The sequence below is a fragment of the Typha latifolia genome, chromosome 4 (assembly GCF_019914945.1).
Source record: "Typha latifolia isolate L0001 chromosome 4, TyphaL0001v2, whole genome shotgun sequence".
Classification (NCBI taxonomy): Eukaryota; Viridiplantae; Streptophyta; class Magnoliopsida; order Poales; family Typhaceae; genus Typha; species Typha latifolia.
Window position 1 is genome coordinate 15,899,598 of NC_133089.1, and position 27,700 is coordinate 15,927,297.

At 37.8% G+C, this 27,700-nt stretch overlaps 5 protein-coding genes and 1 long non-coding RNA gene across 14 annotated transcripts; 3 read left to right on the forward strand and 3 right to left on the reverse strand.

Moving 5' to 3' along the window:
* Positions 1-71: 71 nt before the first annotated feature.
* LOC140785762 (5'-adenylylsulfate reductase-like 3) lies at positions 72-3,437 on the reverse strand. The gene is made up of 4 exons (XM_073133745.1): positions 2,972-3,437; positions 1,050-1,237; positions 844-968; positions 72-669 (listed from the first exon to the last, which is right to left on the reverse strand). Exons 1-4 carry the CDS (start codon positions 3,152-3,154, stop codon positions 227-229), a joined length of 939 nt encoding a protein of 312 aa, XP_072989846.1. The 5' UTR covers positions 3,155-3,437; the 3' UTR covers positions 72-226.
* A 550-nt stretch (positions 3,438-3,987) lies between these two features.
* LOC140785761 (probable pectin methyltransferase QUA2) lies at positions 3,988-10,186 on the reverse strand. 2 transcript variants are annotated; one of them, XM_073133743.1, is made up of 8 exons: positions 9,045-10,186; positions 8,837-8,966; positions 8,309-8,549; positions 7,440-7,662; positions 7,147-7,316; positions 5,872-6,175; positions 5,059-5,197; positions 3,988-4,545 (listed from the first exon to the last, which is right to left on the reverse strand). In XM_073133743.1, the coding sequence occupies exons 1-8, from the start codon at positions 9,656-9,658 to the stop codon at positions 4,390-4,392; spliced, it is 1,977 nt and encodes a 658-aa protein (XP_072989844.1). In that variant the 5' UTR covers positions 9,659-10,186; the 3' UTR covers positions 3,988-4,389. The 2 variants fall into 2 exon arrangements, with proteins under 2 accessions (XP_072989844.1, XP_072989845.1); XM_073133744.1 differs by lacking the exon at positions 3,988-4,545 and having other exon boundaries at positions 5,108-5,229; positions 9,045-10,045.
* A 3,800-nt stretch (positions 10,187-13,986) lies between these two features.
* LOC140787589 (F-box protein FBW2-like) lies at positions 13,987-17,074 on the forward strand. Of its 6 annotated transcripts, none has more exons than XM_073136585.1 (3): positions 13,987-14,205; positions 15,175-15,513; positions 16,144-17,074. In XM_073136585.1, exons 2-3 carry the CDS (start codon positions 15,203-15,205, stop codon positions 16,799-16,801), a joined length of 969 nt encoding a protein of 322 aa, XP_072992686.1. In that variant the 5' UTR covers positions 13,987-14,205; positions 15,175-15,202; the 3' UTR covers positions 16,802-17,074. The 6 variants fall into 6 exon arrangements, with proteins under 6 accessions (XP_072992686.1, XP_072992691.1, XP_072992687.1 ...); XM_073136590.1 differs by lacking the exon at positions 13,987-14,205 and adding an exon at positions 14,244-14,360; XM_073136586.1 differs by lacking the exon at positions 13,987-14,205 and adding an exon at positions 14,249-14,493.
* Positions 17,075-18,053: 979 nt separating this feature from the next.
* On the reverse strand, positions 18,054-19,803 carry LOC140786947 (uncharacterized). Its single transcript, XR_012108720.1, has 5 exons — positions 19,324-19,803; positions 19,143-19,238; positions 18,929-19,055; positions 18,694-18,833; positions 18,054-18,543 (listed from the first exon to the last, which is right to left on the reverse strand). It is a non-coding gene; the product is annotated as an uncharacterized lncRNA (long non-coding RNA).
* An 884-nt stretch (positions 19,804-20,687) lies between these two features.
* LOC140786161 (14-3-3-like protein A) lies at positions 20,688-23,046 on the forward strand. The gene is made up of 4 exons (XM_073134396.1): positions 20,688-21,381; positions 21,473-21,595; positions 22,574-22,690; positions 22,780-23,046. Exons 1-4 carry the CDS (start codon positions 20,905-20,907, stop codon positions 22,828-22,830), a joined length of 768 nt encoding a protein of 255 aa, XP_072990497.1. The 5' UTR covers positions 20,688-20,904; the 3' UTR covers positions 22,831-23,046.
* A 735-nt stretch (positions 23,047-23,781) lies between these two features.
* Positions 23,782-26,048, forward strand: LOC140785721 (uncharacterized). Of its 3 annotated transcripts, none has more exons than XM_073133691.1 (4): positions 23,782-24,013; positions 24,127-24,185; positions 24,368-24,461; positions 24,569-26,048. In XM_073133691.1, the coding sequence occupies exons 2-4, from the start codon at positions 24,166-24,168 to the stop codon at positions 25,925-25,927; spliced, it is 1,473 nt and encodes a 490-aa protein (XP_072989792.1). In that variant the 5' UTR covers positions 23,782-24,013; positions 24,127-24,165; the 3' UTR covers positions 25,928-26,048. The 3 variants fall into 3 exon arrangements, with proteins under 3 accessions (XP_072989792.1, XP_072989794.1, XP_072989793.1); XM_073133693.1 differs by having other exon boundaries at positions 23,876-24,013; positions 24,572-26,048; XM_073133692.1 differs by having other exon boundaries at positions 23,947-24,035.
* The last annotated feature ends 1,652 nt before the right edge of the window (positions 26,049-27,700 follow it).

Below are 27,700 nucleotides of genomic sequence, written 5' to 3' on the forward strand. Positions count from 1 at the left end.
CAATATGATCAATTACGCCAACTCAATTACTAACTAATAGATAGCAGGAAGCAGTATATCTCAAGCTATAGTAAGAAGAATATTTGCCTACGGAAATTTTAATAAAAAAGTGCACAAGAAAACTATTTTGACAACAAAGGGTAACAACAATTGACTAAGTGTGGACCAAATCCCATCACAGTGAGAATAGGAAAACAATGTTACATCTCTCTTACAAGGTAGGTTTCTACCTTCTTTCGCTTGCTAAATGTACCCTTCCAGAACTCGGCTCTCCAATGGATACTGATGCCAGTGACTTGGAAGCCCAAGCACTGGCACTCATTGCTCCTTGCAAGTTTCTTCTTTTGGATGGAAGCAACCCTTTGAATCCCAGCCTGATTTGATCAATGGAAGCCTCACTCAAGTTCATCAAGCTTGCGAATCGCGTGTGCCTCCTCCAAGCGTTCTTCACGCATGCATTGAGTTTTGGAAGAAGGATATAAAGTAGCCTCAACAGCAGGAAAGAGCTCGCCAGTGCTAGATATGTGTCTTGCTGAAGTAATTTCTCCGGTGACCTGGCCCATGAGAATGGGCAATCTTCCTGCTCGGTGTCCTCCTTCACAGCAGCGACATTAGAGGAATCCACAATCTTATCCATAGGTATCGAGTCGAGTGACATAGGATTTACACCTTCAACATAGTAAATGCATCACAAATGAGAATAGCCAAAAGATTAAGAGTGACAATGTGAGACTAAAATGTTCAGCATGAGTAAACCCTCAGTTTTGACCAGATAGGGATTTGATAGGCACCCCAACAATCTTATCTTAGGAGAAACAATAATCCATAGGAAGTTCCACACACCTGTGACATCCTTGAAGAAAGCAACTAAGGAACTGACTGTTCGTGGACCATGATAGCGCACTCGCATTGTGGAGTTCAAGAGAAAGAGGGTTGGAAAACCATGAACTCCATACCTTGACAGTATGCTGCAATTTACAACTTTTAGTCATCTCACATGCATACAAAGGATTGTTTGTAGCCTATGGAAATATTTTTACCAAACAAACCTTGGCCTGATAACAGATTCTTCAAATGCAAAATGGCGTATGGCTGGAAATAAGGATGACAATCTGTGAAAATTGGAATTGCATATTCTCGAGAAAGGACACCATGAAGCATAAAATAGTACAGCCACATAATTCTCACTGTTACTGTACACCAGATTCAATGCCCTGTGTAATGTAGCCTCATCTCCCTAGAACATACAAATGCATCAATATTAATACAAAGCAGAAAAGGCCAATTTTCCCATAATGTGAAAGGACAGCTGGAAACAGGCAAAACAAATAATGAGAAATGACAATATAGGTCAACTGAATCCTGGCAGCCTAACAGTACTGACTATTATGCAAATACTTGCAGCATCTGAATGAACGGTCCAGATGAACCAGTAGTAAACTAACAAACAATTGTTTTACTGGTAATAAACAGGATGCACCAAGTAGCCTAATGAAATGCCCATGCCCTTCTATTGTAAATAGTAGATATAATGCAGAAGATTTATTAACCACTTAGTCTTTGTCCAAAGGAGAACCAAATGAATAAAGGCTTAGGTTTTATCTGCAAAGAAGATATTACAGGCTTCTAGTAGGGTCAAAATTCAGAAATTGGTAAGTCACTAAGTCAATTGTTGGCATTATATTTCTGCAAGATTTTCAGCCATTATATGATGCATCAGAGAACAACATGGTCTCCAATTGATCAAGAAAACTCAAACTGACCTAACCAAACCAAAATGGTCCAAAAATAAATCGACGAAACATCAATTAAAGAAATTAAAGCTCAAGATATAAACTATGCCAATTCAGAACCAACAAAACACAACCTAAGAATTAGAAGGATATATTCCTGTTGAGTAAACCTATCTATTTAGTAGACGGGTTCCAAAGTAAGTTCAACCAACAGGCTCCTTTACTAGATACGCCAACTTCATTCCATGCTTTTTCTCCCAAGTCCACCAATCCGACCTAGAGCTAACAAATAAAGTGGTTTATAAACCCCATATGAGAAATTCATGTATCTAATCTATTAATCTAGCAAATATAATAGAAGAAGTCATCTAACCTTTATGACATCAAGGCACATGCACTTAGTTGCTAAACTTGTCTTTTTATCCCAAAGCTAGCTAATAAAACAATGGTTTCCAACTTTCTATGGCATTGTTTTTCAAAAGATACATGTCATATTGAATTATACAAGAAATGTTGAGACCTTGGTTGTACGATAAACTTATCAAAATATGACTTGTGTGATATTTTTTCTCGGAAAAGATGCATATAAACCTATCTTCAGATCAAGAATTTAAACAACCCCCTTACAAGTTTTAGATGTTTACATATTTCCATCCTGATTAGGATATCAAAAAGGAAGACGTACACATAGTTAAACAAGAGAAGATTTCTAGAAACTACGACGGTGTCATAACAAACAATACCAATAAAGTTTTGGTCTAGCCTAGCCTTTGAAATCATCCTATGCATATTACTGTAATAATGGGTATTACCACATTCAACTCATCAAAAACGTAGTCGTTGATTCCTTCCCTAATCCCTAGGTGAAGATTAAAAGAAAGCTGCATGTTTTGAGGTTGCCGTAACTCCTCATCATTATAGTCAATAAGGCTCAGTTGCCCAATAACCCAATGGCTTGACAAACAATCTAAACTGTCAAAAGATGTCCAAAAGGAATGTAGAATAAACCACATAGAAAAGATTAATAGGATTATCTCTTTAGTTTGAATGGAAAAAGCGGAACATGTTCAAAAACCACAAACAGCTGATTGGATACTAATCCAACAAACCCTATCAGAAATCAAAGCAATTCCTTTTTAACGCAGGAGAACACTAATTGATCCATGAATACGTTTCATACTTCCACCAGATTCAAAAAAAAAAAAAAAATCCTTTCGAAATAATTACTCAGTACTCACCTCCAAGACGCCCATCGGATCCCCACCACGCGCCGGATATTCTAGGGCAGAGCACGACGCCGGCCGCCCCAAGATCGAGTCCGCTGACGACAACCTAGGGCACACCTCCCCCACCGCGGCGACCGCCAAAATCTCTCCGGCGGCCAGAAGGAGGAGAAGCGCCGTCCTCCAAGCTCTTGCCATTATAATCCCGACGAAGGCGAGCGAAGCGACGAGAGGAAGAGGGAAACCCTAGATCGCAGGGCTCGAGACAAGGGAAAGAGAGCCGATGGTGCGCAGGGTAGGAGGAGGACAGCTCCCGCGCATTTTAGCGCCGCCGACGGGGACGATGGGAGGGGATCAGACGGCTCCCGTGATGGGGTGGGCGGTCTTGGTGGGAGAAAGCTGCAGGCAATGGGATTTCTAGAAGTGGGGGCGTTTTTGTCCGTAAGTGGCGTTGACGCGGTTTATGCAAGAGAGCGGAAGCATCTCACCCAAAAATAAAAATTTAAAACAAAAATTAGTTAGAATGTTTCTTTTCCAGATTGATCCCTCTAAAAGAAAATATACATATATGCCCTCAAAAAGAGGTTTTCTATAAAATAGAATGGAATTACTTAATAAAAGTTCATCAAGAATAATAATAATGCTTACAAAAATATCTAGCCCCATATCTTCTATTGTTTAGTTGCCACATGTTTAAATTAGGGTTAATTTTCATATAGATCCCTTATTATTAGTTTTTATATTTACATCTTTTAACTATTTAAAAAACACATCTCATTCTTAACTTTTCTATATTTTTCTTAAAGTGAACAATAAAATAATAGTTAGACAACCTAAAATTAATAATGTAATATTTTTTAATAGAAAATTTAAAAGAGTAACTAAGAAGGTCTACGTAAAAAATGAGCAATAATTGTAGTATCCAAGTGTAGTTATCCTTTGGAGACCTGGTATCACCTCGGTGATGTGTATATAAACAAAGAAATGTATGAGTTTGCTTATGATTCGCCTGGAAACAAACAAGCTCGAAATCAGGTTGGACAAGAGGAGCATTATTAGAGATCAAATGTACAGAGAGAGAGAGAGAGATAGCAAGTGCTACTACAAAGAATAATATACTTAAGAAAAAGAATACAATAGGATGGCTGTAATTCGTGTATACTGCAGAATCACCCCTTTATTTGGAGTACTTCATTAAGTTTTAGTGACTTGCGGCTTCCTCATTGTATCACTCTTAGTTTAACTTGTATATGGAAAACGCCTAGACTGTGATCTCCGGCATCCATTGAACTAATTCCATAACTCCATGGAAACCTTGCAGTTCCACAGTAGTTAAGTGAACCATTTTCCTCGCCGCCTTCTTTGATCATCCATTTGCAGGATGAAGATCTGTGGTAACTACAGAGAAAATACAAGTAGCATCTAGGTATCTTTCATTGTTGCTTCCTGTAAAACAGCTTTTGACAGATGAGGAGCTTCTCGTCACTATTAATATCGAGCTCCATCGTGCGGGAATCCCACTTTAGCACTGTAGTCACAGATCTGGCGGCCTCAATAAGAGGAGCTGTGTCACGAAGTATTATCCAACCCTGCATGTGTGCAGCGCCGGAATGAGATCTAGTAGAGTTTCACAAGAAAAATGATACACATCTTTGAAGTCTCCATGCTTTAGTAGGAAAACATTTTGAAAAAAAAAATCAGCATTAGCAACCATAAGTGGTTAAGCGGGTCTAGAGCAGCAAAGATCAATTCCAATGATAGTTATCCTTCCCGACTACTTGAAAAGCAGCAGTGGCTAGTCCTAACTTTCATCTTGAATAATAGCAATACTCTGATCAACTTGACCGTGGCCAATCTAATTTCGTCAAAATATTCCTGGAGGAAAAGACCCCCGATTTTCAGCACAAACTACATATGATGCACAACCATTTAATTTGGAAATATGTCAATATCAGTGTATAATATTCTCATTTATATCAGTAGTAAAAGTATTTCCAGGAAGACTTTTAAACCATAAGTAATGGAGGTTGCTAACAGAAGATTGGTTTGCCAACTACTTCCTATTCGATAAAAGTTCCAGATGAGCATAAAATATTTCATACCTCTGGACGGAGTATACGGTCAATTTCTAAGAAAATATCAAGCATGGAACACCTATGTTTCCTCTGCTTCTCAAGCGAAAGCAATCCTTCAGCATGCACCATATCATATGTTCTTGGATATGTCGGAAATGATTCACACCTGATGCAAATGTTCTCTTTAACAAAAAAGATCTGTGAAAAATAAAGTTAACTAGAAGATCCTGTTTCATCAGACAACACATTTAGTAAGTCTTATCAAAATGTGTAAGATAACATTAAATCATTAAAATAATCATTCCTAAAATCCGTTCAGTTACCAAATACAACCTTGTAGAAATTTATGCAGATACAAGTACTTTGCATACCAAAGAGTCCAACAGAAGAGGATTGAATATAGCCACAATAGTAATCAGGAGGGTAGTCAAGGTGTTATGTTCTGTATGTTCATGGAAAGGTCATATGGTTCTTTCTAATGTGTAAGGACTCTGGAAAGAATAACTTTCTATTCTTGGGGCGACAACTTTAGAAAGAAACAAGGGGTACAAATGTAGACCAATGTAGCACCAAGATTTTTTGGGTCATTTATATTTATAATATGACAACCAAAAGGCAGAATCAAGGAGAGCTGATGTAAGTAATCTAGGGCAATTTGCAGTAAATACAGGAGTCTGAAGATTGGTGAACTATCGATTTGATAACTTGCCAATCAAAAACAAGACTAGGTTTGGAAGAGAAAAACAACAGATCAGATATACATCATTAGATGCATGTTCCACAATAAGTCAGCAAAAAAGCACGCAACAAAATGTACTCAGAGAAAGCAGTCAAACATACCAGTCATGCTGCACACCAACAAATCCGCGGTCAAAAATTAAAGGAAGATAGTTGGGACCACTTGTAGGCACAACATTCATCACCCAGACAGATTTCTCAGAATCCAACAAAGCAGCATTAAAGCCTCCAAAGCGAGCATTCATATCTAATACATTTCTGAACATGTTGAAAGGTGGTCGAGGATCCTCATCACCAGGTCTCTTTGGATGATCAGAGAATATAAGAGGTGAAAGAAGAGACCAGTAATTCTGAACTACCAAATTCCAGCTTGCAGCGTCCTCAGCAAAGTCCTCTGAGTGCACATCTGATAAAGAAAAGAATTATTTCATATCTAATTAAAAGAAGAAAGTGAATAAATAAACAATCCCTGAACATTGAACTGTTGGAAAAATCTTGATTTAGACATGAAACTTTTATAAATTTTGAGCTCAAAATTAAGTGAATTCCTCACATTATTTATGATGGATTAACAATAGAATAGAAAGAGCTCAAAGGATATCTTAATATCGTATATTTATTTATTTAAATTCATGAAAAAGAAGCGAATAAAATTTGAATTTAAAGTGACTACCATGACAATGAGAAACAAAGGAGAGTGAATTAAGTACAACATCGACTAAGAAATGTTGGTAGGATATATAAAAATTAGTTTCCACTTTAGCCTTTGGACCCCAAGAGGTATCCATATTTTGAAGTAAAGAAATCATTATCAAATCAACTCATGCCCGGGCCACCCGGCCCGGCTCGGCTCAGTCCATAATCTGTAAAAAAAAAATTTAATATATTTCAATACCGTTATACGCTCAGTTTTTTGTGACATTGTTGAATCAAATTATCGACAACAGAAACAATATCAAGAAATGAAGAGAATTTTGTGAATAAAGAACTACCAAGTTAACTAATAGATATATGAAATAGATTGATGTGTCCTCTTCATATGTACATACAGATATTGCTAGACCTTTCATGCCACTTTTCCCACAATTCCCTTGTGTTGGCCATTTCTCACACTTCTCACAAACTTTAGATAATTCCCTGAGACTTGCAAGTTGCAACTACTTATGCTTCCTAGTAATAGAAGCAAATGAAAAGGACACAACTAATATACCCACTTACACCTGAAAAGCCACACATAGAGCACAACATAGAGGAGAATGATGACAAATAACAAGAACCAGCCTTTAGTCTGAACAAAAATAACAACTACTATGTCATGTATATGTTAGTAACAACATACACAGGTTGAAAATAGGAAAGTTTGTTTCTTATACATACCATGCATATCAAGTTCGGTTGAGTTCAATGTGGACCGAGAAGGCCAGGTTGTTTGATATTCAATGGGAATCCACCTCTGGCTTCTAGTCCCTGCTATGCAGGGATTGAGTGGTTGATAGTATGGAGATTCAATGTCATGGGTTTTACCACAGATTGCAGGTCCAGCTTTCCTGTAAAACCATTGCATTACATCATCTTTAGCTCATTCAACATCGCTGCACTTTGACACAAAATTCATTTTTGATTAAGTGGCCTTATGACATTATGAAAGAACATGGATGTGGATTGCCTACCGAGAACTGTAACATTTCCTTTCACTCGTTTTTTTCCAAACAACTGTTTCATCCTGTTGTGACAACATATCCCAGCAGAGATTTTCAGCAAAATCGCTAATGAATGTCCACTTCTTCTGGTTCTCTTTGTCATGCAGGGATCTATGAGTATTGACAAGTGAAGTCCAGACAAAATAACCCCCAGGTCTCAGAAGTCTATCAACTTCAACCAAGTAAATACCATCTGCATGGATAGAAAATAACAATAAGAAAATTGATATCTTTTCTAGATTGAGCTGGCCCAATGTAAATACAAATGTACAGTATAAGAACATTAATAATTAGTCTTCTAGGGTCTTCTATTATAATGGATCCCAGGTCAAGTAATAAAATAAGTTCAAAGTTCAGATTTGGCAATATATGTAACTCTTTGAAACTGAGGATAATATGACATTTAACAAATTCAATATGATTTTTTCGCAAAATATGTTCCATGGAAAGAATGAAAACGTTATTATTAGCCTACTACATTGTCATCGAAAAATAAAGAAACTGGCATCCTGTGATCAAATCTGTCAGTCAACATCTTGATTTTCCTTCCCCTTAGCACCTCCTCCCCCTTGATTGCATTTGTCACAAATCCTGCACTCCTTGGGAATACTGCTTAAAAAATGGCCCATGTGCTTGAACATAAAGTGTGTGAATTATATAGTAATTTTCATGCTTTCTTCTAACAAGGTTTGAGGACTTGAACATACATGTTACACTTGTTTAGATAAACAATCTCAAGAAAACAGGTACAAAGTAAGAAAGAGAAAGGATCAAAAGAAATTGTTATGCCTAATTAGCCATAGATCTCATTTAATCAACTTCATTAAATCAATATGTACCATTTTTCTCCCATGAAATTCCACATCTAGCGCAGTGCAACATATCAAATGAAAGGTTTGGATATGGAAGTTGTTTTGATGCAAATGAACCAATCATAGCAGGAATGCCTCTCTCTAAAGTTAGTTGAACTTGACTGCCCGAGGCCTCGTAATTTGCAATGCACATTGTGAGCAGCTGTTTTGAGGAAAGATGAGCTCCAAAGTTACCAAATCCACACCCAATATCTAGGACAGTTCTGACCTGTAACATTAGCAAAGGATTGATGCATTAGTTTTATTGAAGTTGATATAATTATGGCAAAATATTAAATATTTCTGCAATGAATAGAACAATGATCGTCGTAGACATTATAAAAACGGAAAATAAAAAAAAAATTGTGCAACAAAATTCAGTTTAAAGTACTTGAATAAGTAATTCTCATAGAGTTTCTTTTCTTCCCTTTGTTTCCCTTTCTTATTTCAAGGAGACAATATAAGAACTAACAGAAAACACAGCAGGCTAGTATTTTAAGCAGAACTTTCACCCACCCCAACTTCATTGAAGTTGTACCCACTCCTCAGTCCAATCATCTCGGCAATCTGATGTGTATAGTCTTCTACTCCATCAACCATCAGGGAATCGGATCGAAACGAGATCTGCTCTTCCTCAACCATCATCCTATAAAAACAACACCCAAAAGGCACCTCTATGAAAAAAACTCGGATACAATCTAATCACAAAAGAAGACCATTATACCTTTTGGTCAAGCTCCCAGAGGAGAACTCTTGTCCAGTAATCTTCACATTCTCCTTCCAAATGAAGTCCCTCCCACTTGGCCACCTAAGTGGGATTCTATAATTCCTCGGTGGCAGAATCAAGCAATCAATTGCAGAGTCACGAGAGCAGTGGCGCTCATACTCAATCCTGGCATTTAGATCTACGGAATCAGAACTCTCCGAAATATTGTAGTAACAGGGGGCATAATTCTCATATTCTGCAGAACAGAATTCCAAATCCTTTGATTTTGCAATGCCAAGTGATAGATCCCCTATATCTGAGAGGTCTGTGATGAGCTGCTCCTGGAGCCGCCGGTAGCTACTGTAAATGTTATTGCGAGATGAGGTGGAGATGGAGATGGCACAATAAAGTGAGCCCACTAGCGCAATGGCAGTGAATACGGCGAGACCCATCTTGAATAGAATTGTCAGGATTTCCCGGCTTCTCATGTTCCTGGCAAGACCGGCAAGCTCATGGCCATATCCATTCTCCGTGAAATCCTTCACATGATAATTCTGATCAAAAGAGTCATGCCCAAGGCCGCCAGAGGATTTCCCCCCACCTGAGAGCCCGCGATGGAGCGGTCTAGACATCCCCTTCTGCCTACCCAAATGACAATTCAAGAAAGATCCAAATCTAGACGTCTAACAAAAACACAGATCGGACTTCTTTCCGACAAATAGTAGAACAGATGGTGGGCGCCCAAAATGGTACTGAAATTAGTGAAGGAATTCAAGGAAATAGGGAGAGATGGGCTGGCCATGCAGAGACAGCACAACTAATAGCCATGGAGTGGCCCCATCTAACCTCACACAGCAATAAGAAGGGGTCAAAAGGGAGCTTTTTTTTTTTTTTTCTTCTAACGCGGGATCTCTCAGCTCCACCTCAGTAAAAATAAAATAAAAAAAGACACTACAGCGCCTTGGGATCGATTGAGTTCTCCATTCCCTACTGGAGTCCAAATTCTCACTAGAGTCAACAAGAGAAGAGAAACTACAAATGGGTTCTTGTAGAAGATGGAAGCAAGTACCGGAAAAATCCCAGCTTTCTTACGATGGAGAATCTCATGAGCTTTCCCTGGAGCAATGCTTCGCCATCACCAATGAGAAAACTCAAGCTGTTCTTATCTCAACTTCACTTCCACTCCTTTTCTCCTCGATCGGGAAGGGTCACGAGATTCATTTATTTTTAGACTTAGTCAGCTGACGTGGCACCCAAGAGGGGAAGCCTCCACTTATACGATCACATGGGAGCTTTATTCACACTCGATTGGTCTATCGCAGCCGTACGATGTCTGATCATGGAGTAAAACATTCTGTTCATTGGAGGGCCCAGATTGTCCCGTGGGGCCGCAACCAAACGGACAGTGACGACCAACTCGACTCACAAGCGCGTCACTGAGTCGGGTGGGCCCAGTGCCAACTCTCATCTCACAACTTACAGCTTGCAAAGAAGTAGATCACATCACATGGTACGTACGTAATAGTTCTCTATGAATAATTCTCCAGGATTTACTCATACTTAATTAGAGGATCTTTGTAGAAAGGAATAATTAAACTCAAATGCACATACTCTTTTTCTTATATACAATTACCCCTGAATTATAAAAATATATATATATATATCTCTCACTCTTCGACACTAAAATTTTTTCTCCCTAACTTTTCTTCTTCTTTTTTTTTAATTGAAAATAAGAGTAAAATAGTATGCAGCTTGGCCCAAAAGGGCAGTCGAGTCTAAAATTTCAAAACCCAATTGGGCCTTATGGGCTTAGAATTGGGCCTCTCCGACCAAGTCTTCTAAGCAAGCCTATGCTAACCTGCGCGGGGTGGTCACGTTAGTTCTCCACCTTGATGAGTTGGTGTAGGGTGTGAAATGCAAAATTGGCTATTTATGCTAATGTGTGTATGTGTTATATGGAGATTATATATTATGTAATTCTAAAGTCTAAACTGCAATGTTTATTAAAGTAATTGTTTCTAATTTGGTTACTACTAGCTATTATTAGATTGGAATTATCTTTATTTGAAGGTGGAGGATATTAGAAGGTTTGGTAAATAACTGGCCCATTTCGGCCCAGTGGATCAACTTTCATTTTCTAGCCTATTTTTGCAAATTAGGTAAGGAGAACTCCATTTAAGATGATAAAAATGCCCCCATTAAATTTATTAGAGTGGAGAACTGTAAAGAGATAAGAGTATGAATACGATAGTTATTTTACTTATGTTATTCTCTCAATAATATTTTTTGTCCGATTTCTACAAAAATAAATAAATAAATAAAGAGAGATATCACTCTGTAGTAGCAGCCCAATTTATCTTACATCTATCAGCAACAACATGGGATGATAGATTGGGTGGCTAACTATCGTACAAACAAAAGGCATATATATATTGATTCTGTTGGAGTATGAAATATTTCTTTTTTGTTTTCTAGTAGCTTAAAGTATTGGAGGAATTGATAAATTAATATGATATTATAGCAAAAATTCTAAGTTTAATTATATCAAACTTATTTTTATATTAAAATATAATATATTCACTTATTAAAATTAAATTTACTTTCTGAGTTTAAAGAAACATTATAGAAAAAATGAGAAGTCGTGTTATAAAATCTCTAAAAACGAAATACGAATAACAAAATAGTAAAATATAAACATAATTCTTCGTAGGATCGTACCTACTTATGGCAAACGATTACGATTCAATCATTTATAAACATAATTTTCTTCGTAGAAGAAAAAAATGAATTGATCTATGTGCACTTGCTTTGGCTCGTGATTTATCATTATGAGTCATTTTTTTAGAAGGGTTAGCTCTATCAAAATATTTTATACGTGACTATTACTATTATAGTGTAGTGGTAAGAACGTAACTCGCCCATTGTAGAAGATTACAATATTAAATACTTATGAGAGTAAATTTCTTGGTAAAAAAAAAAAATTCTATGTGGGCTTGTTTGGCTCGTTCTAGCTGATAATTTAGCTCATTTATAACCAATTTTTCAGAAGGACCAGCTCATATGTCCAACATATACTATTAAAGAGTGTTAGCCCCACTCTGGAACCTATGATTAGCCTACATGCTCTCTATCTATCAATAAAAAAAATATCTCAAACCTAAAAACAAAATGGAGTGTTAATATAATAAAAATAAATTTAATTCTCTAACTACTTAAAACTTTTTTAATTAGTTTGTGAAATCCCCATAATTTGCTACAGCTTCTTCCTTTTTATGCTTCCATAGCTTTTCTAACCAGACTTTATAATCAATAAAAAGAAGCCCAACTTTGATGTGTGTGCATGGTAGTAGTTGAGCATATTTATTATTCCTCCCCCTGAAGGCATTGCAAAACATCCCAGTCACCTATCAAAACTACTTGCAGCTCATAAAAGAAGCTACCTATAACTGAGCTCAAGAGAATCTCTTCAAAAGAAAGAAAGAAAAAAAAAACTCTGGCGTAGAAATTGAACTCTCCAACTGCCAACTTTGGGAAGGTAAACAGTAATAAATTCTCAACACAAAAGAAGCCCATATTATATATGCGTGCAGTACGAGTATAACATTTCTACCTGCTTCACTGTGTGTGCTTGGAGAGTGACATCCACAGAATGCAAAGAAATTCTTCTAACTCTTCAATTTAAATCTCTCTCCGAGTTAAGAAATTTTTCATTGAAAGCGATTCTCGTTAACGTACCTAAGTGGCATCCACATAAATTAACTATAAATCACCTGTGCTTGGATAATTTTAAAAAAAAATTCTAACTAAATGGATAGTTCCAAATTTCCTTGATGGCTAAACAGCAAAGTGTCACCATCTTCTTTTCAAGACAACGATGAGTTCTTTTTAGGAAGGACACCATTGAACAGTAGTCCATTGTTACAGACGTACACCTGCCCCAGTTATTGAGTGTCTCACTTTGCCTTACTCTCGACTAAGCACAAGGTACATTTGACACTATGTATATATTTAATATAGAATTTTTTTTTTTAAAAAAAAACCTTCAATATTTTTACATATTTGCCGCCTAATTTTTTAAAATATCAGAATTGCCGTGAAATATTTTTAACAGATTATTATTAACCAAGAAGTTTATGTGGATGACTAAAATATTCTCTCTCTTTTTAAGTTTGGAGTGTAATGTATTTTAATCATAATTAGTTAGATTTAATTAATAGAATAACATCTTAAAAAGAGCTATTTTGAAGAATACAGTGACGAGTATAATTATTTTAAAACATTTCAGTAATAATTATGTATAAATTCTAAAAGCTTATCAAATACAGTGTAGATATATTTTTTCTTTATTTGATGAGAAAAAGGGAACCACATTATGAAGTCAAATTAAAAAAATATATATATCTTTTAGAAATGTTTAAAAGTAATATAGTATTCTCTATTTTCTAAACCATTGTTAGATTTAAATCAAGTTAGTATAAATAATAAATATAGACAAAATGTACGTTATTTTGTACAAAATTTTATCTTCTTTCATTTGTGATGTTTCAAGCCGAGGTTGATGCCTTCCTAATGCCAACTGGATACGTAATTTTGTTGGGCCAATACTTGCTTGTCACTAGAAGCAACTAATTTGTCTCACTATCTTTTAATTTTAATCCAATATAATTTTTATTTATCCACTCTTCTCAGAGCAAATGGAGACTTATTTTTCCTGGCATGATTTTAATTATTTATGTTGCTCCAAGTTCAAACTTCAAAGTATGAATGAGACTTAAGACTTATATTATTAATTTCCATCTAAATCATTTCATAAACTTATGAACTATGGTGGATAATAATAAGGAGCTTATTGTTAACGAGAGTGTTGAGTTGGTTAAGAAGGAATAATATTAAAATAATAATTTGTGCTCATTAATCTTTTCCGTGTATTAAAGCTACCACAAGTTCCTAGAGGCCACACACGCCCCAAATAGTGAAAAAATAAATCATCTTTTCGTTTTCTTGATAATCTAAATTACGGTTTTGCCATCATCTTCCCTTTTTTCCATGGTTTTTATTTTTTATTTTTTGTGTTTAGATTGTTGATTGGTAGCTCTCTCTCTCTCTCTCTCTCTCTCTCTCTCTCTCTCTCTTGTGTATTGCTGCAGATCCAACGGAGGAATCGACTCTTTCCTATTGGGTATTGCTTAATTTAAATTAGTTGTTCTTCTCCAATCTTTTCTACATCTCAAATTTTCTATCACGTCTTTGGACAGAGATCTGCAGAAGATTTTCAATAGTATTTTGCAAACTTTTCCTTTTGCAAAGTTGATGGCTTTTTCATGTCCGGATTCGGTACTCGTTCTCTTTGACTCGGGTGTGATACTAAGATGTGGGTCTTGATGTCGAGATCTTTCTCCTTGCTAATTTTGCTTATCCCGGTCGATGGCAATTGGTCAAAAGATGCAATCCCCTCTTGGGATTTTTGGTATCATAGTTTCTTGTCTCCATTTCGCCAACATTTTGCATAGCGTTCTTGCTTTCTATCTCATGATTTGTGTGGTTGAAGCAAATTTTGTGGGTGAGTTGATGAGCTTTTGGTGATGGGATGGTTCGCCTTTCCTGTTTGGAGCCTTGCTTCTTTGTTATTTGTTCGGTTTTTGGACAGGTTCCCCCAACTTGGTTTTCTGCCATTAAACCCATCCATTGATCAAAAGAGGCACCTTTTTTTGATTCCATACCACAACCACAAGCATCTCTTAGTCAGATCTACCCTACTCCGCCGTTCTTGAATCTGTGCTTGTTCTCTTAATTCCTTCTGTTTAGTTCTGGTTTTCTTTTTTCCTTATTTCTGGATTCTTTAGTGAAGCCCAAGGTTTTTTTTTTTTTTTTTTTTTTTTTTTTTTTTTCTGGATGAATTCCCCCAACTGGGCTTTCCTCAATTAGTCCAGCCATTGATCAAAATAGGTAGTTTTTTAGTTAAATTCCCCAACAGCATTTCTTATGCAGATCTAGCCAATTCAGCCATTCCTAATCTATGCTTGTTTCTTTTTTCTTCTTTTTGTTTAATTCTTGTTTCTGATTTATTTTAGTAAAAAAAAATAAAATCCAGTTTCCTTCTAGTGTTTGTTGAACAAATTCTAGAACTTGATAGCAATCTCTGTTGTAGGGTTCTCCTTCTGCTTCTGAGGTAAAATATGGGGGAGTGCAGTAGTGAGTTCAGGGGCTGGGAGGAGCTGATTCCTGATGCCCTTGGCCTAATCTTCCGCAACCTCTCCCTGCAAGAGGTTCTTACTGTTGTCCCCAGGGTGTGCAAATCTTGGGGCCACGTGGTTTCCGGGCCTTACTGCTGGCAAGAGATCGACATCGAGGAATGGAGCCAGCGGTGCAAGCCGGAGCAGCTGGATAGGATGCTTCAGATGCTAATCACCCGGAGCTGTGGCTCCTTTCGAAGGCTCAGTGTGTCTGGACTGCGAAATGACTCTTTGTTTTCCTTCATTGGTGACCAGTGAGTTGAATATGTCTGAGAAACTTTCATTTCCTCAAAATGCAATTCATATAGATCTATGTTCAGTTGGATTCATAAGCCACATATGATAATTATAAAAAAGTGTTCTTTCTATGATGTTGGTTATCTGATGCATATGCATAAAGTACGAATTCTTGAAACTTATATTGTGGATGCACTTTAGAATATCTCAGACACCAATTATGATGTGCAATAATTGTTTACTAGTGTTTCATCTTTTTATATAGTGGTTACTTGTTAATTTCTCTTATTCCTGTAACTTCCTCAAAAGTCATTGATATTTTAAGTAGTTTTATTAGCTTAAAATCTTCTCTATTCCCAATTATCACATGGAGAATAAACATAAAATCCTTGGTCATATTTGAGGACATGGAGAAAATTTTGTTCTCATATTCCCAATTATCTCATATTGCAAGCTGTATGTTTTATGATATGCTTCAGATTCAAGCTCTACTTCGGACGTAATCAACGATGATGTAAAATGGTTATGTCAAGAACAAATAAGTAATAAATATAGATCAAGGCATTGAGAGACCTGACCATTTTTTTACTGTATTTAATTGAATAAGTGTCATTTGCCATGTATTTATTTTATTTTGATTTTGCCAGTGCTACAACCCTTCAGACATTAGAGCTACCACGGAGCGAAATAAGTGACTCTATTGTAGAGTGTGTTGCACCAAGATTATCCAACATCACTTTCTTGGATGTGAGCTACTGCAAGAAAATCGGTGCTCGTGCCCTCGAAGCATTTGGCCAGCACTGTAAATCCCTCATACGACTTCGACGACGAATGCATCCATTGGAGGTGGCAGACAAGGTATGCCAAGATGATGAGGCCTATGCCATTGCCTGTACAATGCCAAAGCTTCGCCATCTTGAGATGGCCTACCTTCTTCTCACAACCAGAGGTGTTCTTGAGATCCTTTCTCAGTGCAGGGATCTCGAGTTTTTAGACATACGGGGGTGTTGGGATGTGAAACTTGACGAGAAGTTCTTGAAGGAGCGGCATTCTGGCCTGAAGGTATTGGGACCTCAAATCGTGGATTGCTATGAAAGGAACTTCTGGGATGAGTGCTCGGATTACTCAGATTCCTCTGTCTACTCTTGGGAATTCATGGAGGATGGGCTTGATTTTTATGAGGGTGGAAGTGATGATGATGGTGTTTGGGACGAAGGACAACCACTGGATGGCTTGGAAGTCAGATTCTATGGTGGTGGACTAAATGATGCCTTTCTTGCTTTTGACTGGCCTCCATCTCCATGACAGCCATTATTGCCTCAAAGAACAGCTTAGTCCGGTACTATTACTAACTCTGTTCCTTTGTTTTCGAAACTACCAGAATTAACTTCTGTTGTATTCATCTCAAGAATGTCGTATAGGAACTTATGTTGATGTAAACTGAGTGTTTACATGAAGCAAGGTAATGTGGTGGATCTCTTCTTAAAGAGCTTGTGTACAAATAGTTGCGTTGTTCTATAAATACTAATAATATGCTTGTGCATCTAACTAGATCAAAGTTAGTTGTTTGCTTGATTATCTCATGGAATCTCTTGGATCAACTGCAGACCGTAAGTAAATGTGTCGAACTTCATTATATTCATCGAAAGGATGGTTATGCAAATTTACGCTGTAGTATTTGATTTGATATGTTTTAGGGTAGTCTAACTATCTTACAGATGAAAGATGCGAAATGTGGCAATTGTGAGCAAATTCAGAATGTTTCTTCCATAAACTTCAGGCTCACAGTGAGCAATTCATTTATTGTTGGATATTGTTTGATCTCCTATGCAAGACAAAGCTATATATTAAGACTTCAATTCTCTTGATCCTTTTTGTCAATCTTCTTCTTCTTTTTTCCTATTGCTTTGGTGGCTCCTTGTTTTGATGCTATGTTTGCTAATCCTCTCCCCCTCTCACTTACTCCTGGTTATGGTAGTCAAGCAATTGAGTTGACCAGAGGACTTGCTTGTAACCCAAATCCACCTTTTCTTTATCTTAAATTATTTTGTAATATTGCCATTTTTCCATGGCATTTCTGTCTAGCGTACAAGTATAAGTTTATGAAGCATGTCAATTATGTTGGAAATTCTAAACTCAGTGGGTCTTAAAAGTAAGTAACAAAAGTTGGGTGTTGCTAAATGTTTAAAAAGTAAAGTTTGTAGTATAAGCAATACGATTCTTGACCTTGATGTACTAAAATATAGATTACTAAATTAGGAAATTCGAACATTTTACTTCAGTTTGGTTGCAACTCACTGTGGGCCCAGCTCGGGTACAGAGGAATCTTCCAATGACCATTTGGACGCCACTTGGTCCTCCGTTCAACTTGGCATCCTTTTCCATCTTCTTCGCTGTCGAGCGTTCATTCATGGAGCCAGCCACTTGGCCTCTGTAAAGAATCTCAGATATGGACATGAACGGCCAGGATGCGCTCATAAGTTGTCTCTTTTTCTTGATAGACAGACCATTTGGACAATTGCACATATCAACCTTCTTTAGTGCTTTTTATAATCACTTAGTTTAAGCAGCTAAACCTGGGCATGATAGTATTTGAAATCTTCATCTCTACTTTTAATACAATATTAAAAACTTAAGTTGTCAGAGAATAATAAACCTTATATTTTAACAAGAATACCCCCCATCTCAGCTTGCCCTAAAAACTCATTCTTATAGAACCCTCGGTTTGCATACTTGTATACCCGCCACACCAGCTTCGGTAGGTTATTCGATAACCGGAAGAAGCCGCCGTTCCTCTGGATCCCGGCGCCGGTTATGATCCCGTTGAGGAAATCCGTCACGATGCTCGCGACGATCATCATCAGGCCCTCAAACAGCATCATGCACACGAACAGCACTTTGTAGCTCAACAGGGTAGTAGGCTAGAGCACCTGGCACCTGGGAGGGACTACTGATATCAGAGCCAGGTATGGAGTGGCTGAGATAGTATTAGACACCATGAGTGCAGCGATACCGTAATGCCCATTTAATCTTTCCCTTCCAAATATCTGATCATGAAAGCAGAAATCAGAATAAGTTTGTCTAGTTAGCAAATAAATCATATGAACTCATCTTCATGTCCTTCACAAAGGATGGGAATCCTCATGAAAATTTTAAAAAAAATGCAGCAACGAACATGAGCATAGACCCCCCCTTGCCTGAAAGATTTTCACACCAATATCGTTGTTCATTAGATGCCAACCATGGATTGCATCCAAACACAGAGGCAGAGAGCAATATAGACAAGGGACTGAGATAAGAAGCTAGCTTGATTGCCTTTCTTCACCAAATCTCCACCCTTCATTTAAATTACACAAAAAGAATCAGAATATATGATCCTTTGTACAATATCGGAAGCTAGAATAGAGTTTAAAGACGGATCATTTTCTATACCTTATTGCGTGTGTCTTCTATTTTTTGTCACTTTCTGTAACTTGATGGAAGACTCGTAAGAGTTTACAAAAATATCAATTGCTTTAGCTCTGCTTGTTGGCTGAGCTTCTGGGCCTTCCTCAATATCCTGATGACATAGTTGAAATGTTCTAAAATTTTCTACGACTAATATCGAACAAATTAAAAGAACCATGAAATTAAAGATGATACGAACCTTTTTCAAAATCTTTGTTGATGGTTCTTAGCCTCTTAGGAAGTGATCAGAAGGATTCATCAGAGAAGGACAGGGGAAACCATTCAAAACAAAGAACTGGAAAGAAGACAAAATTAATCGTGGATCATGAACTATTTATGCAATTAACAAACTAAGATATGTTAATATATAGCTAAGCTACCTCATTGGTTTCTGAAGCAGAGGGCCAAAGTAAACAGTCTTGTCATATGGAAGTAAGCATAAGCTATGGAAGAGCTCAAACACTTCACTGCTAGGTTGATGGATCTCCGGGACGGCCGTCATCTCTTCACGCCGAACCTGTCTCGCGATCCGTCTCACCACGTGCACGGTACGACGCCGAGCTATCGAGCCCGTTCGTCGGCTCGTCGACGAAGAGCAACTCCGGCCCAGCCAAGATCTCTATATAAATGATCACCCTTCTCTTTTGGTCACACACTAATCCCCTTGGACGTCCATCCCCCTATTCTTGTGTCCATAGCTTCTCTTAGACCCATCTCTCTAATCGTTTCCTCTGCTCGCTTCTTCTTCTCCGACCACGACATAGAATCCGGCAGCTGGAGCTGCGCCGGAGTAGTAGACGGCTTCTCGAACGGTGAGCGTCGTCATAAGGACATCGTCTTGATTCACGTAGGCCCAGAACAATAAAAAAGAAAGCTATCACTTATGCAATTAAGTCCAAATAAATGCTCCATGTGTGAAGAAGATAAAAAGGAAATGTCGGAAGTGATGCTTGACCAATAGGAGAGAAGATTTAAGGACGTCTTGAAGATTTAATGCATATTCTACTCGGGAGTACAGTATAATATTAGTAGAGTTAGGGCTTAGGCACGTGGGATGCAAGCACTGGAATGCAAGCATTGGAATGCTATCCTGCTTTCCAGGAAGCATCTATAACGTTATTTTCTTTTAATTCAAAAAGATTATATACGGCAAAAGTCTTACCTAGCACACTAATACCCTCTTTGCTTTGAGTTTTAAAAACCTCTCGAATTAGTTTAGAGTCTTTAAACTAGTTTAGTAATTAAATGTTTTTTTTATATCTAATTAAATTTATTCTTTAAAAAGATTAAGACTAACTAATCGAAAGTTGGAGGCTTAATCTTAAACTAAATAAGGCCAAGACATCTAATCACACTGTACATGAATACAAATTTTTTTGAATTAAAAAGATAGAAACTATTAAAAACATTAACCGAAAGATTTAGAATAATAAATATATGCCAACTCACTAATATAAGTCGTCACGAATCGGATGACCCGCACCAAATTTGCACTCACGATATAATTTAGAAATATAGCATTAGTAAAAAAAATCCTCTATAATAAGATTCTATGGAGTAAGATTAATACAGTACACATGGCTCAGTTAATATCGACCATTCTTTTCTGACTAATTATTGACTAGATTTGCCATATTTTATGTATAGAAACTAGGGTCTTAATTTATTTTTTCCTTTGGGCCCCATTATAGCAGTAGGACAGCAATCCTGTTGGGATAAACTATGAAGCAGAAACCAAACATCTGAACCGAAATGCCCATTGGCCATAATAAATCAATGAAATATCTTTTCTAAATTCTCTGCACCGAGACTTAAAAAGTCAAAATTACCCTTCCAAGTTCCAACCTTACTCTCTCTCCCCTCTTTTGCTCCTCTTCATCCCCTTCCCTTCTTTCGATTGCACACCGCTCCTTTTTATTTTCTTCCCCCAAAATTCCCAATCCACAAGGCCTGCTACCTCCATGGCTCTGACGAGGGAAGACTACGTGTACATGGCGAAGCTCGCCGAGCAAGCGGAGCGCTACGAGGAGATGGTGGAGTTCATGGAGAAGGTCACCGGCGAGGCGGCGGCGGAGGAGCTCACCATCGAGGAGAGAAACCTGCTCTCCGTCGCCTACAAGAACGTCATCGGCGCGCGCCGCGCCTCGTGGCGTATAGTGTCCTCGATCGAGCAGAAGGAGGAGACGCGAGGCAACGACGGACACGTGGCGGTGATCCGGTCATACAGGTCTAAGATCGAGACGGAGCTCAGCTCCATCTGCGGCGGCATCCTCCGCCTCCTCGACTCCCGCCTCGTGCCCTCCGCCGCCGCCGCCGACTCTAAGGTCTTCTACCTCAAGATGAAGGGAGACTACCACCGCTACCTCGCCGAGTTCAAGGCTGGATCCGAGCGCAAGGAGGCGGCGGAGAGCACGCTCGCCGCCTATAAGGCCGCGGAGGTCTCTAGATCTGATCTGATCTCATCTCCTTAGGGTTTTGATTTTCCAATCTTCTTCTGATCTTTTTGTTATATTTTGGGATATGTTTTAGGAGGTTGCGATGGCGGAATTGGCACCGACGCATCCGATAAGGCTGGGGCTGGCGCTGAACTTTTCTGTGTTTTACTACGAGATCTTGAACTCGCCAGATAGGGCTTGTACTCTCGCGAAGCAGGTGAGTAGGCGGATGGATTTTTTTTAATATTATAATTCGATTCATAAGAAGCATATTATGGTTTGTGCTTGGAATAATACAAGTTGATTAAGGATTTGCTTGTTGTAGTAGTTTAATTATCTTGTTTTCGAGGTAATCTGTGAATTTTAAGAGGTAGAATTCGTTTGCTCCATGATACAGGACAGATTTGCTACCACAGTTGGCTGCTTTTGCGGTGCTTTTCTTGTTTGGTTAATTAATTATGCTACTAGTGAGAATTTACTTCGGATTGAATTTTTTTTGGGGGGAAAGTTAAGTTATGAACGATTAGGGAACAAGAAGAAATTTGGCAGACACAACTATGCTAGTTCTATGGCCTTAGTGCTAGTTCACCATCTTTCTTTATGTTAAGCTGTACCACAGAAGTTGTCCTGTAATACTCTCTTAGAAGGTATGTAATCAGAGAGAGTCGAGTCGGACTCTGCTTTAATCATTCTTCTGGAAGTAAATTTGCAGCAAATAAGGCTGCTAGCTGGTAAGGCTCTCATTAGTTTTTTTGGGGTTAAGATGAATGGTGGTTTATGTTTTCTATGCAATGTTTATCATGTGTTTTTTTTTTTTTCTATTTTTTTTTTTGGTTTCATAGATCATGCTGTAAGTTTTATTTCCTTTAACTTTGTATTAGATTTTACTAGTGCTTAAGATATATGTACATGTGTGCGGTAGTGCTGCCTATTCTGGATACCAGGTGAATCCGATCATAGTTTGCATGATCTGTAAACTTATGTTGGCTTATGCGAAAGCCTGCTTAGTTTCACAAGTTATGCCTGCAGTTCATCAAAATCTATTGTCCATGAAATTTTTTATTCTGTTAAAGCTCCATCATTTGTTTGCTTTTGGTGTTACATAATGAACGTACACATTAAGAGCAAGAGTAAGAGCAAGCTCTCACTTATTATATAATTATGATGTTCAGCGCTCTCACACAATTTGTTGTAGGCTTTTGATGAAGCAATTGCTGAACTGGATACTCTTGGTGAGGAATCATACAAGGATAGCACCCTAATCATGCAACTTCTCCGTGACAACCTCACCTTGTGGACCTCGGATATGCAGGTCTTGCATATACTCTGATAGAAAATCTCGCAATTGTTGAATGACCTCATCACCAGTCTGATTAATCTCTCTCTGTGTCTTATCTACAGGATGACGGTGGTGATGATCTTAAAGAAACAAGCAAGCCTGGGGATGATTAGAAACTAAGAATTAAACGCCATCCTCTTCTGCTCTTTGTGATTTTTAACTGCTTCGACTGGCAGAATGATGGTCTTTCTTAGTTGTTGTCTTTTAGTATCTCTCCTGTTGTGCTTGTTTCCTTCATCTTTTCCCTCTTTATTAGGTGTGCTGGTATTTGAGAAATGATATTATACTCATCTATTTAATATTTGGCTTCTACTTGCTCTTCCTTACAATTATATTTCTAGCTGTTTGAAGTGATCTGTATATACGTCGTATGCTATTGTGTTACCGTTCTTACGTTTCTTGCTATCTCTACATATGGTGATGCCATGTGAGCAATCGTATTATTGCTCATGCAACCCCTATGTTATTTTTGATGCAAGGTTAAAGTTACGCATCTCTCTGTGTTCCATTTGTTTGAAAAGTGATTCAAAGTCGGAAGAAAATTGGGCCTTGGCAAGCTACTCTATTCAAGATGGTTCGAGCTTGGCACGATGCCATCTTGAGATCTCCTGGCAGATAAAAAGTCAATACTTTGACAAGATATTGCATCAGTTATCCAAGAAATGCGTACTTGGTCTACATTCAGACCAACATACGAACCATTATTATCCGTATTTATCTCCGTATTTCAAGGCGAAGACCCTTTTTGTTGCACCACTAATTTCAGACAAATCCTTACTAAACAACTATTTACTATTAAAAAAATGGAGCGTCTGTTATCAAAAGTTCTCTCGAAAGGTTTACTACTCTCTTTATGTACAATTTGAGACTTTTTACTTCCAACTTTTGTCTTATATTTTTTTTATAAATTATTTAGTCCATAAACAAATTATAGATTAGATAAAGAGATTAGTCTTTAACGTCTGAGCTAAACACTCTTATTATATAAAGATTTACTGAAATATTAAACCTAAGCACATCGACCTTTTTCGTCTTTTAAGATGGAGGAGATGGCCGGCCCATTTAACCACGTCTGCATCGAAACACACGACCGCCTTCTCTGTTCTTTGAGGTGTCAGGTGGCTACTACTTAGTCCTCAACCGCCAATCCCATATGCAGACTCTTCTAACATCCAACCTCGTGAATTCCCCATAAAGAATTACCAATTGAGACCTTTCTGTGGTCATGACTTCAAGGGCACCCTTTACTACTCTGTACGAGATGTCACTTGGTGGTCTTGTAACGACCAAGGAGAGGTGAGTGTCAATTTTCAGTGAGGTAGACGCCATCTTTCTCATTTCTTTAGCGGTTTTCAAAAGGCTTGAGTTGTTGTTTTGCTTAATTTTTGGTGTTCTCTTCGACGTTTCAGTGTAGATTTTGAACTTCTGAGAGCTGGGTTTGTGTAAAGATGCTGTCTTCCAAGTCCAGGTAGTGTAAAGATCCTTCCTTTCCCTTGTTTTTGATCGATTTCCTTGTTTGAGGAACTGGGTTTTTGTTTACTTTGATCTTTTGTGGAGTTTCTTTTTTTCATGGGATTGGCTTTGATGGTTCTTGGCTATTTGTTCCTGTTTGATTACTACGTGGTTTTCCCTTTTTGAAACGGTACAAAGGAGCTCTCTTTCTGGCTCAAATCTCAAGGTTTCCTTGGCCAAATCCACCAAGGCGATGCCCACGTCCTCTGCTAAGAGCACAACTTTGGCTGAGGTATAGATTTCCAAATCCTCTGTAGCACTCTAAATTCATGTAAATCGAGTGAATCTTAGTAGTCGATTTGTTCGTAATTTGATGTGCTCTGTTCGGTTGCATATTAGAAGCGACATATACGAGTTTCAGACATGCAACAGCAACTAAGTCGACTCCAGGAGGAACTGAGGATGGAAAGAGAGGAGAAGTCCCGATCATTAGAGGAGCTCAAGGAGCTGAAGAATTTGACGGCGAGTAGTAGTAGAGAAAAATTTTTGGAGAAGGAAGTGGAGAAAGCAAAGGCATCAGAAAGGAAGATGCTCGAATCATTGGTATCCGTAACTAAAAAATTTCAGCAAACCAAGTTATCTCTGGAAGAAGCCAAGCTTGAGATAACCTCTCTTCAGGAGAGAAGCAGTAGGGATTTAGAGAATCATCTCGACGACGAAGACATGATACGAGTGCTTAGAAATGAGCTTCAGTTGGCCATAGAAGGAGAGGAGAGGAGCAAGAAGGCCATGGATGAATTGGCCATCACTCTTAGAGAAGTAATAACCGAGTCCAAGCAGGTGAAAGGGAGGCTTTCAGTAACACAGTCCGAGTTTAAGAATGCGAGAGAGGAAGCTGAAAGCTCAAAGTCTTTGTTAAAGAGTATGGAAGAGAAGTTCAGTTTGGTATCTCAAGAATCTGAAAAGTTGAAGCTTGAAGTAGAGGAATCATTTGCTATTTGGAACGAGAAAGAAAAGGGGTTTATAAATTGTATGAAGATTTCCGAAGAGGAGATTAATAAAACAAAGCAGGAGAACACCAAACTAATTGAATCACAAAGAGTGATCAGAGAAGAAAATTCCAAGCTGAGGGCTATTTTAAAGCAAGCAGTGAATGAAGCCACTGTTATGAGAGAAGAGTTGGAGATTACTAGGAATGAGAATTCTCAGCTAAAGGATCTTGTTTCTGTAAAGGAACATGCATTACAGAGCATCAAGCAAGAATTTGAATGTCTTAAGGTCAGTGAAGCTGCGGCACTGGGTAGTCTAAGGGAGATGAAGAGCTTGCTTGCTGCAATGTCAAGTATAGACTCAAGCAAACCTGGCTCTTTATCTGAGACAGGATCCATACTGGAACCGAGAGAATCATTAACTATGAGAATTTTACCACTGGACCGGCAGAAAGTTGAGAATCGGCGTATACAAAATGGACGAAGGCATTCAATCGGTGAGCCAGCTAAATTGAAGGGTTCTATGTTTGATTCAGCAGGATCATCACAGAGGAAGGAACGAGCGTTTGCGTCATTTAGTAATGTTTCTGAAATGAATGTTGCCTCCTCTATCTACAAAAATGACTTGGAATATGAATCTGACCGCATAGATGCAACTCCCTTTTCTTATATGAAGCAGAAAAGGAATACCCCAATTCTTAGAAAATTTGCTGATATGTTTAGGATAAGAAGCTTTCATAAGTTCAATTACTCGTCCTTGGTTTCTTAGAAGTATGCTGTCATGCTTGATTCTAAGCTACTTTGAATATGGTTTAAAAGTTGAACTCTGGTCAGTAGATAAAATTTGTGTTTGAATCTTTTGCGAAGGAAGCAGCGGATTTCACTTGTTCCGATTGTAAGATTCTATACTTGACGATTACTGCTTTTGTTTCGAACTATAATGCTTAATGTTTATTTCAGAGTCTTTCGCTTAAACTGAATGCAAATATCATTATGAAACTGCTATTTATTATCCATGCATTCAGTTGAGGTTCAGTTTGTTGTTTTCCTGGTTTTCGCATCAACAAGCATCTGTAAAATTATGGCCTTAATTGAATTCTACAAAGAGCCTCCATGAATTCGAGTCTCGAGGATCATTCTGTCACTACCTACTACATCACTTTTTATCCAAGTTATTTCCTAAGGAAGCCATGTCTTACAGAAAAATTCAGTGCTGCTTTAGAACTTCTTACTCGCAATCGAAAAATTCAAATGGAAGACTAAAAAGGAGGAGTTCTATTTAGCATCAACTAGCATATGATTGAACTTTTCATGATCTCAAATCATTCTTGAGTTGGTTGGAAGAAGAAAGGATGGAAACTTCAGAATCAATCGACTTCACGGATACTTCAAAAAACACTTTCAGGTTTCTTACCTTTCTGTTAACAGGGCTATGCAGAGCATTCATCTTGACTCACTTTCATCACGTAAAGTTTGAAACAGAACTGATGTGCAATTTGATCATAGTTAGAACTGAGATGCATCCAAATCCAAACATCAAATACCTCTCAAATCCACACACAACTCCAACTATAAACACAAACACCATCAAAACCACAACACACTCAAACCTAGAACGAAAAAAAAATTAAAAAACATCCACAGATCACTATAATGGCAATCAACAAGGTCATTTTGGCATTGGAAATGGCTTCATTTGGCCCCTCCACACAAAACATCCAATAATGCTTCTGCCCTTGCATGAAAGACAAGTGCATGATTTTCCAGACAGGCCAGCCCAATTTCCCACGAGTTCTGTGGGTCCTAAGCATTGCTGCCTTGCTGCATGCTTATAATTAATTTATTGATTCTATGCATGCATCATAGGGTTTGTATTTGATCACTGTTTGTTTGTTTTTTTAGTACTTGCATGGAGTTCTCCTCTATAATTTTTTCGATAAATATTTAAATAACACTCTTAGTGATTAGCAACTTTTCTTTAAACTATATATAATCCATTATCTTTCTTGGCTTATAATTTTCAAATCGCACATTTACTGAAATACTTCGAGAGAAACGTTCTAGAAGTTTGAATTTATAGTGGTAATTTAGGTACCGATATTTTAGAGATTAATTAGTTTAAATTAACCGCAAAATATGATATATAAATTAGAAGCAAAATGAATGAGTTTTTACACCCTCCAAAAATGATAGATGGATGGACTCTTGAGTCTAGTAAAATTTGAATTCCAAACCTCTGTTTTAATACTATAATAATTCATCAAATTACTTTAAAAACTTAAGCTCAAGCTGTTAGAAGAATAGTCTTTATTGCATTTATATTTAACGACAGAAGAAGCCATGAATAAATAAAAGGCATATAACCATATATATATATATATATAACTTGTTAAAAAATAATGAGTTAATTAGAATCCACAGAACTCGGTAGGATCCACAAAGCTTGGACACAAGCTTTGCTGCAGCCGGCGGCGCACTCCTCCCTCGTAGCACCTCGGATGAACATGCATTCATTCTGCATGCATGGACAGAAGCACTCCTC